General features: G+C 41.3%; 1 protein-coding gene across 1 annotated transcript; it reads right to left on the reverse strand.

The window, feature by feature from the left end:
* Positions 1-1,194: 1,194 nt before the first annotated feature.
* Positions 1,195-5,128, reverse strand: LOC149845440 (protein SULFUR DEFICIENCY-INDUCED 1-like). Its single transcript, XM_089997627.1, has 4 exons — positions 4,954-5,128; positions 2,278-2,490; positions 2,025-2,180; positions 1,195-1,714 (listed from the first exon to the last, which is right to left on the reverse strand). Exons 1-4 carry the CDS (start codon positions 5,107-5,109, stop codon positions 1,298-1,300), a joined length of 942 nt encoding a protein of 313 aa, XP_089853753.1. The 5' UTR covers positions 5,110-5,128; the 3' UTR covers positions 1,195-1,297.
* Positions 5,129-10,365: the final 5,237 nt, after the last annotated feature.

A 10,365-nucleotide genomic window follows, 5' to 3' on the forward strand; every position in this document is an offset into this window, starting at 1 on the left:
CTTCCTCATGCTTTTTTTTATCTTCAGCCTCAATATCTGATGAATATTGCTCCGCATAATACAATTCCAACCCTTTGTCCCTTTATTTATCATTCTCAATCTTCATTATAGTTTGGTACTCTTCTTAATGCTCATATACATGGGAATGGCAGATCGTTTCATTAAGTCTCATGAAATCGAATGGCAGGGGATTTCTTGTCTGGCGATCTTTAGACATTGCTAACTTGCACAACACATAAATTTAACCGCATCATTATATGTTACAACCGCCTCCCTAAGTATATAATATTACAAATTATCTCATTCGTTAAACAATCACCAACATTACAAATCGTCATAATATTTGGCTTCATAAGTAAACATTGTTGTAAGATTTAGCAAACTTAAGCACAAATCGAGGTAACTTCATAAATACACATCGCTACTGTTTTAAATGTATAAATCGTTGTTGCTTCAAACTTACAAATCATTGTAGCAATCACAACCTTCATAAGTACATATCATTGTAACGTTTGGGCTTTATGCATAAACATTGATGTACGATTTATTAAACTTAAGTACAAATCATGATAATTTCATTAAATCGTTGTTGCTTCAAACGTATAAATGGTTACTGCTTCATAATAAATCGTGCTAACTATTTTTCGATGCCCATAAGGTGGATAGGTACAAATCGATTTGTTTGAGTATGAAAATAGGTGTTATTTAGCATGAATAGTATAACCAAGATTTAACATTCAGATTTACAAATCGATTTGTTTGCATAACGAAACTCACCGAAACGATACAAGTTTTGGTAATCCGATAGTGAAGGAGAAACACTTAGAAGGTAGACAATATATTGTGACAATATATTGCTTTACTGCCAATTTTATGCTTCAAAAATGCCGATAATAAGAAATTGTGCCAATTGCAATTTTAGGCTTCCATTGTCCCAATCTAGTAGACGACAACAGGCAGCCAACAACCATCCAAATTTTTGTATTTATATGTCATGTTAATAGTCAAAGCACTCTGTTCGGTAATGGAAAATAACTGGATAAAATTTCATTTCACACCTCGACATGAGACCACAGAGATCTGCCCTGGTAACAACAATAAAACCAATCAACGAATCTCCTGTGGTCGTCATTATCTTTTTCCTCTCCCCACTAACCCCCCCCCCCCCCCCCCCCCCCCACACACACACACACACACACACCTCTTTTGGTACAGACAGGACGTAATTATCTGTGAGAACACACCTACTATTTACAGATTCCCGTAAATCGCACCACTGATCACAAGACATGCATAATTAACAAGCCACTTGATTCCTGTAAGGTGTGATTTCTTCAAAGATGGGCAATCTCTTAGACCTCGTCGGAACCCAGTCGTTCGTTAGCATGTCTAACCCACCAAGAATGATCTCTTCAAGATGATCGAACCCGTCTTGATAATCACAGCTACCATGCTCACTCACTCCTAATCTTCCCACTTCTTCCAGCAATTCTTCAGCCCGAACAATCGACTTGCCATCTTCTACTCCGCTGTATCTTCCCTTCATGACATCTTTCAGGATCGCCCGTGCTTCTTCGTATCTTGATTGCCTAATGAGGCAGAGGCTTAAGTTGCAGGCCTTGTTAGCATCCGGCTCGATCGCTTGCACCTTCCTGTATACTATCTCTGCAGCTAAGTAGTTCATTTGCTGAATGTATGCCCACCCCAAATTACCCTGTAAAAGATAGCAGTTTAAGCATGGTGCTCCAAAAATCATCATCAAAAGCTCCTAGTTTCACTGCCACAGCGTCCTTGAGCGCTACATCTTAAGCACAGCTTATAAGAGCGGCCAAGGCAAGCATTCAATTCAAGTAATATGGAACCACCAACAAGCCTAAAGAACCTACCCACAAGACTAGTTCCCCACCGGGCTCGGGTGAGGAAAGAAACATTGAAAACTCATGCGAACTCAGACCTGTACTTCAACTATTCCCACATGGGCTTGATCCCATCTACCCGGCAACAAGAATGGGTGAGAAATTTACCAGCACTCTGGTGGTCTCCTGTCTGATAGAGACCTGAAACTTTTTGCCATGAGAGCGTGCGGATTTCGTTGGCTTCCCGTTGAAGGCCTCGCCTTGGTATATCATCCGAAGCTTCTGCTTCAGTAATTCTATCTGCTCATCTACTCTTCCACATTTCTGTTCCCAACAGAATTATTGAACAAAAGAAGTCAGACTAACCAGGTTATTTGTCACACTGTCACAGTTGGTGAAATTCAATTCAATGTTCTTTTACCTTGTAGAGATCGATGAGGACGTTGTCAAGGGATTCCTGAGCTCGCTTTGAGCATAGATGCCTGAATGACTTGACCGCTTCAATGGCTTCCTCTGCTCTGTCCTGCTGCTTCATCACAACAGCCATGTCTTTCAGAGCACTGTCAACACGGTCCCCTGCATTGATGGCCTTCCAGAACAGAACGATGGCAGCTTCTGGGTCTTTCTCAACCAGCTACAGATAAACAAAATTACTTGGAATTTAGAACATCTCATTCAAATGCAGGCATATAAGATACTCTGAAGAAAGCATGCTAGACAGTGCAATAAAGCTATCCCTCTCAAGATGGACGTATGGGAAGGCGGCAAGGGGTTCTGAAGAAGGTAGCCTACAGAGTACAGCAGATCAGTGTTTGGTGAGCCCATCCCTCCAACTGAGGCATAGCCTACGATGAATATTCAGGGAAGGTCAGCCAATTCCAGCAATTTCAATGCTTCTTCCATCACCACATCCTATGGTCAACACTCAACAGAAAGGGAAGGTGGGCCCGGTTGAGAAAAACTCAATACTTGTATCATGCGTGCCATTTTTCAAATAAGTTAAAAATCGACTAAATGCACATCATGTCCGTGTGCATGAGGTCATTTCATTTGGGCGATGAAACTACTTCAACAGGGCAAGTGTGCAGGAGTTTATTACTTTTTATAGGCCTCTCAAAGTTTACTTTTCAATACGTAAAACCATGAACTTTCCCAAACTCAGGTCAGACGAATAAATCCTGTGAAAGTAGGAACTGAGGAGCTTAAGAGCTAACAGATTTTGGTCAGATATATTTCATATTCTGAAAAGCTCAGCTGGAGGATGGCCTTTCTTCACCACAGTTTTCTTATGCCTAGGCAGCTACGCTGTACTTTTTGTTCTGAACCGATTCGTTTTGTGCAGCTCCATGCTGAAGGGTAACGAAACTACTGGCGATACCGTCAGTATTAGGTTCACACAGAAGGCAGGGCATGTGCATGAGCAACACACAGACCAAGTTAAACACGCCAACCAAGTTCTACTCCATATTATAAAGTGAACAAAACAAAGAAAAATGAAAACCACTTCAGAAATAGCTAGTTGGTTGCGCGCACACCTGTACCTTAAGGAAATTGACGTGGGCTGTATCCATCAATTCATACTTGATGTTTGGACTTTGGACAACCAGAGATAGTCTCACTTTTTCAATCGTTAGTTTTTCTCTATAGGTGGGTGCAGCTAACCTCCTAAAACATAGAGGTTGATATCCACCGTTCTTTCTTTTTTTCAACATTTACACGGAGAAACCATCGTCAAGATCAGACAAGCTCTGCCTGCCGTACTTACGGTCGCTGTCTGCAACTCGGTGGGCTTACCCCTTAAGCCCAGCTTCGGCTTGCGCAAGGGATTTGAACCTAGACCAACTGCCTAGCAGCCTAGGTCCCATCCCCCTACGCCAAACCCATCTGGGGCATATCCACCCTTGAAAATCAAGTTTGAAAGTGTGTGTGTGTGTGTGTGTGTGTGTGTGTGTGTGTGTGTGCAGCTTTCATGATTTTTTGGCAAGAAAATCTCGAGTTCCTAATTTTTTAAAAACATTATGGAAATTTTATGGAAAATATAAAATAAGAAGAAATCTTAACAAAATTATCATAAAAAAATCATGAAACCACGAAGGGATAGATCTAGCTTTTGTTGGCTAGGTCCAAACGACCACAATACTGAAGTGCCGCGGTTTAGAACCATGATGGTAGAATTATTTAGTTTTCATAGATATCTTTCTCCCAACAAAATTTTAATAGGACCAATTTCACAGGATTTGTCTCATTAAAAAAAAAAACCCTGGATGTCTAATTCTTGCTTCTTAATTGTACATTCCCAACTACTTTTCCTCAAACTTCATCTACGTTTCTTTTTTCATATCACTTCAACAAGCAATTCTCAATCTAGCAGCCAGTATGCAAGTTCAATTAAAGAAAAACAGTATCCCATGTGGTAAGCGGGGTCCTGTGCCAAGCTGAAGGCCCAGGTTCGAATCCCTCTGCCACATGGGGCTTAAGAGATATCTGGTAGGGGTCTGCCTAAACCCCAGCTTGCCTTTCAAAAAACATAATAAATAAACGAATAAATAAACAAAAAATAGAAAAGATGAGATTTTTCACTCTAAGAATCCCAAAAAAAGCTTTGCAAGAACTCTTCAGAGATTCACAAAAAAAGTCCAAAAAAATCGAGAAAAGAAAGTACAGAAAACGAATAGAAGAAAACATTATAAGTGAACAAAGAGAAACACAAAGTTTCTCGAACAATGCCCAAAAGGCTCGCCATAATATCCAAAAAAAAAGACGAGAAAACGAAAGTTCCAGGACCGAAATCAGCAAAGAAATCTCCAACATCACAAAAACAACTCGATTTCCGGATAAAGAAGTTCAAATTTTCGATCAAACTCGACAATCTACACGAAAAAAATCCACAATTTCTCTCGAAAAACGACTGGGATGAAAGATTCACAAAAAGGAAGGAGAGAAACGGCTTAAAAGCAGAAATTTCCACGCATCAGAATCCTTGCAAACAAAAAGTCTACGCGTCGAAATCCCTATTCCGGTAGAAATCCACAGAAACGGATACTTAGAACATCAGGTTTCAGATCAAACGTGGAGAAAAGAGGGAAAATCGACCGACCTGGACGTGTTTGGCGCGGACGTAGGGGCTATCGCCGACCGGAACCTTGTGGATAACGTGGAACAGGTCTCTCCGGCCGCCTCCGTCTGTCGGACTCTCCGGTCCGGCGACGGATTTCCTCGGGGACGGGAGTTTTCCGGCGGCGGCTCCGTTCATCTTAGCCTCGCGCAAGAAGGAAAATGGGCAATTCCCGCCCCAACCCACCCCTTTAATAAATCCTCGTGAAGGATGAACTTGGACTGGAAAGCAGTCAGGTTCACGCTGGCTGGTTGGAGTGTCATGAGATCCTTTCCTTCAGTGCCACGTCATAACGGCGCGAAACGCTGGCGCCATCACACCGCCAGCGCCACGTCTCGGGTGGAACGGAAGATCAAAAATAGACGGAAAGGAACCTTGACTCTTATATGGACGATTTTGCCGTTGACAATTGCGAGACAGCGAGATTTACGAGGGTGACTTCGTATTTCCTGGGGTGGAGAAACAGTGGGTGTGTCCTCAAGTTAGGAGTTGACTAAAATGGCCTTTAAAAAATTATGTAATGACGTTCGGTTTTTAATGGCTGTATATCGATGATGGGGAAGATACCGTGAATTATTTAAAGGGCAATTCAGTAATTTCGTTATGTGAATACGACCATGGGATGGGGAGCGTGCCCAGAGTATCTTTATATTGCCCAAGAATGCGATATTTATAAAGTATCATTTATGTTGAACGTATCACGTTTTTTATTGCGATATTAACACGATAAATAACTTCTGATAAATATTTTCAAAGGACTTATGAGACATGTATTTGCTACAATCAATTGTAACTACAATAGACTTAACAATTTTGCTTTTCTTTTACCAAATCTAACCTGATCTGCATGCCCCCTTTTATGGCGACCAACTTTTGGATCGTCGGGATCTAATGTGTGCATAGGCTTTTACCCCGATGGAAAAATCAACGGCCGTAAGAGCACTAAAATTTTCTGACTAAAAAAATGTTTTCTCATTGAAAAAACATGATCCAAAGGTAGATTCTCAATAAATCAGTCATGCTAAAACACATATACTAAAATAACTTGCATCATGAGATCTCATCTAGATTTTTAGTACAATCGTTTGTAGCAAATATGTAACCTAATTTATGATGCTTAAATATTTATATATCAGCCACTGTGGCGGTCGCCCAACATGATGGTTGAGATGAATGCGTCAGATCCTGGATCAAACTCTGTAGACACACGGGTGTGTCTATAGCTTTCAAAGGTAAACCACGTAAGGCAGGATAGTCGTGGGTCCCACCTAGGGTTTGAGGGTTGGGTCCATTAAGTGGCCTGGTTTTCAGTGAAGGTTTCTTGTCATAAAAAAAAATAAAGAATTATATACCATAAGAGCAATAATCCAGCTGGTATGGGTCATTCCTTTGTGTTCCTCTGACCAAACTAAGACTTGCTTGGTTACAATATTGTGAGCAGGTTTTTGGCTGATTGGATCTGGGTTTTGTCGAAAAGGAACATTTTACCCGGTTCAATGAACTGTAATTTCAGACCCAAACCTAACCCACCCTGGCTCATGGGCCATCGAGTACCTGGGCCCATGTCTACTACCCCTAACCTCACCTAACATGGTGTGACCTTTTACCAATCCAATTATCAAATTTCCATAGTTTCCATGCAATCGGTGGGTGAATAGATATAAAAATTTAAAACAGGAAAAAATATAAGTGCACATTTTCTCTTGAAAAAATTAATTTTCTATTTTTTCACAAATTTATCTGCAAACTATCGATAAAATTTAGTTTTAAATAAAAAAAATAAAAATTTACAAACAAACAAAATAAAAACTAAAGTGGGAAAATAATATAACTAGAGTGGAAAGTGGTGACTCCAGTTTCACTTTCCACTTATCACCTGGACGCGGTAGTCGGATGAAGATTATGCACTTGAAAGGGTAGCATATACACTAAATCTTGGATTTGATAGCTACCACTAGGGGTGGCAATCTGGTCGGGTTGGCCGGTCAGAATACCTCAACACGAAGACGATTGGATGTGGCAAACACAAACACGACCCATTTATTAAATGGGTAACCCAACACGACACGGTTAACCCGTTTAATAAACGGTTCGGGTCGACACAACACGATTACACGACACGGTGACCCGTTTATTAAATGGGTTAACATAGACATTTTTGTTTACGATTTGGTTTGGTTCGGACTATTGGTCAAATAGGAGTTAAGGTTAGATAAGTTAATATATATATAAACGGGTTGCGGGTTGACAGGTTCGTGTAAACGGGTTGACCCGCCCGTCTAACCCATTTATTAAACAGGTCAAATGGGTTGGCGGGTTGGCATACGAACATGACCCATTTAATAAACGGGTTAGGCATGTCGACCCGTTTACGACACGAACCCGTTTAAGCCAAACCCTAACCAGGCTAAGAAGCAGAAAGTAGAAAGTAACTCACATTTCATCCCAAATGCATAAACGCCCATCTCAATTACCAGTTTCCAAACATCTACTACCGTTTTAATTTGACCAAGTTTTTTACCAATTGCATTAACTTTCATCCCAGCTACAACTTTAGAATAGAGCCATGAATGGGAAGTGAGGTCTTCTCTGCTTTGTATTTACACTAAAAAATGGGATTGATAGCTACCTTGCGGTAGCTGTCAAAATCCAGTGACAACTGTCACTTTTTCAAATGCATAATTTACATCCGACTATCAGTTTCCAAACAGAGAAAACAAATGGAGAATTACTGCTCTCTAATAAGCATCCCGTTGACTGGGGGAGAAGATGCTGACCGTTAGATTTTCTCCGGGTGTGGAGGTGCCTTTAAGGGCATGGGTGTCGGTGAACCCACCTGGAGTTTACCTCACAGGCAGGCAGGCCCATTAAGATCCAGGAGGATTCTTGGCCACAAAAAAAAGCATTCTATTGTACTTTGAAAATATCACTAAAAGAGAGAGATGTTTTTATCAAGTGCTTTAAAACAGTCAAATCTCTGAGAAAACACATTTAATTTGTTTTTCACATTATTTTCTGTTTATTTGCTTGCTGAATATGTATTTTTTTTTTAGATTTTTGGTTAAAAGTGCAACAAACATAAAATTTTAAAATCTCACAAAAAAATTCAGTGACAAAAATTGCCATTTTAAGGGGCCGATGCTTGAATTGCAGGAAGCAGTTAGAGAAGGGGTAGCGAATAACACTTTCATCCAGTGATGCCAATGGATCAGATTTTAGGCTCTATTTGCAAAGTGACCATCGAAGGTCACCGGTGGAATCCAATGTTATCAGTATCGGCCGGTACATGTCATACCGGCAGAAATTCGATATGCTTCACCCTGAATCGGCTATTTTTTTAATAAATGTAAAAAAAATACTAAAATTTATTTTTAATATTATTTTGATGGTTTCAATAGTATCACATTATGATTGACACAATATTTTTTTATTATTTTCGGACCAATACAAAACAATTATCGTACTTATGGTCTCTGTCCATGGCGTAAAACTCCGGGAGCTTACCTCTCGACTCTAGCTAAGGAGTCGCCAAGCGCAGAGGGTGACGCCCATGAGATTTGAACCTAAACTGCACATCAATCGGTGTAGGCCCCCATCCCACTACGCCAAACTCCTTGGGTCTCAATTCCTTGCAGCTACCACCAGGATGAAGTGGTAATTGCAAAATGATACATCCGTTATACTCCCCATGGTCGCGCACTTGTGACCTTCACAGTTCATTTATTAGGGTAAAAGCTGCATCCCAAGTTCCCAACTATCGAAGTGAGGTGGATTCTAAAGAGTGCTCCCAAACAAACTTGAGGATTTGCTAAATCCATAACCATTATGGAATCCACTTTTTCAACCCAAGAGGCAGTTTCCAAACATCGCCACTATGTTTAGTTGAATTTGGTAAGCCAAAACCATATCCTATTATAATTGGATGTGGTTATTGGTTTCTGAATGCCAAATCTGATGAATATCTGGATTTGATGGACATCTGAATCCATGTAAAAAACTAGATTGGGTGTGATTTTTTCATTATCCAAATTCAAATCTTCTTAGTCAACATCTTATTTGTCCGACATGGTGGTATTTGACTACATCTGACCCGAATCCGAACCGTTCACATCCCATTTGCTTCCCGGTTTGGCAGGACACCACAATCCTCCATTTGATGTGGGACATGAGGCCCAAGTGGGATGGAAGTCTGAGGACACAATTGTGTGTGATTGACACCCTGGATAAGCTTGTCTACAGGGATAAACTTATCTAGGGAAAAAGATGTGGTCCTCTATGCTACTTTTTTCATGCTTTTTAGAGAGATTATCCCCTCAGAACGGTGCAAAGATTGGGGAAAATTTTCTTTTGCGTTCGATGGTGCATGAGAGCCTACTGAAAACTGAAAGTTCCAGTGGGGAAACTTCGCCGGCAACATCAAACACATGTTTTCTACCTTAACAAAAAAAAAAGGACAGCTGTACCAACGGGGCTCCATTTGTCTACAGAAGCAGCTAGTGCACATCACATTGTGTTGGGACGTTGCAGGTTTAAAACTCAATGGTATACATCAGTGGCGGAGCCAGAAGTTTTTTGTTGGGTGGGCAGACTTCGGATGGTGATCATCTACCTCTGTCGGTGGCACAGTGGCACGAAGCTTCCATGGTGGTGAAGATCATACATCGAGATCGAAAGCCTGTTTCGGTAGTTGAGCCACCTCCTTCTCGGTGGTGATCCAGCAGCAAGCCGAAGGTCTTCCAACTGAGGTGCCTCCTCAGCTCTCTCTCGGAGGGGACGGTCCTGGCCACAGCATCGAGGCAGAGCAACTCTGTATCGCAGGGAGGCGTGATCTCCACTCCTGCACGACCCTGCTCTGATCTTCTTCGACAAGCATTCGCAAGGAAAGAATGCAACCTCCAAATCGTGGGGAACGAAGAAGAAGACCCGAGTCATATCATATTTCGACTCGGTTTCTAATTCTGGGGTGGGCGACCGCCCACCCATGCCCACCCCTGGCTCCGCCACTGGTATACATGTATAACTGGCAGTGGTCTGCCTAACCCCTGCCTGACTTAAAAAAAAAAAAAACGACAGTTGTGCTGCACGTGCTGGAGACGGCCGTTAGCTACATCGCGTGTTCGAGGGGTCTCAATGAGCGCCACGTATGTAAGCACATGGGGCTTGTATCCTCATGTTTGTCAGCATCAGTTAGCATCGAAGTCTGGTGTTATTGCAAAGACTTAAGTACCCTTTCTTGCTATTCTCGTCATAAAACAACGGTTGGAGAAAATGACAAAATGTCCATTAAAAAAAGGAAAACGATGGTTCGAAAAAAGGATAAAAATATCCTCCATTAAGAAAGTCGAGGATGATGTTAAATCTTCAAAGTCCAAACAACGAAATAAACCTGAAACA

This window comes from Nuphar pumila, chromosome 2, assembly GCF_984573655.1.
Source record: "Nuphar pumila chromosome 2, dmNupPumi1.hap1.1, whole genome shotgun sequence".
Taxonomy (NCBI): domain Eukaryota; kingdom Viridiplantae; phylum Streptophyta; class Magnoliopsida; order Nymphaeales; family Nymphaeaceae; genus Nuphar; species Nuphar pumila.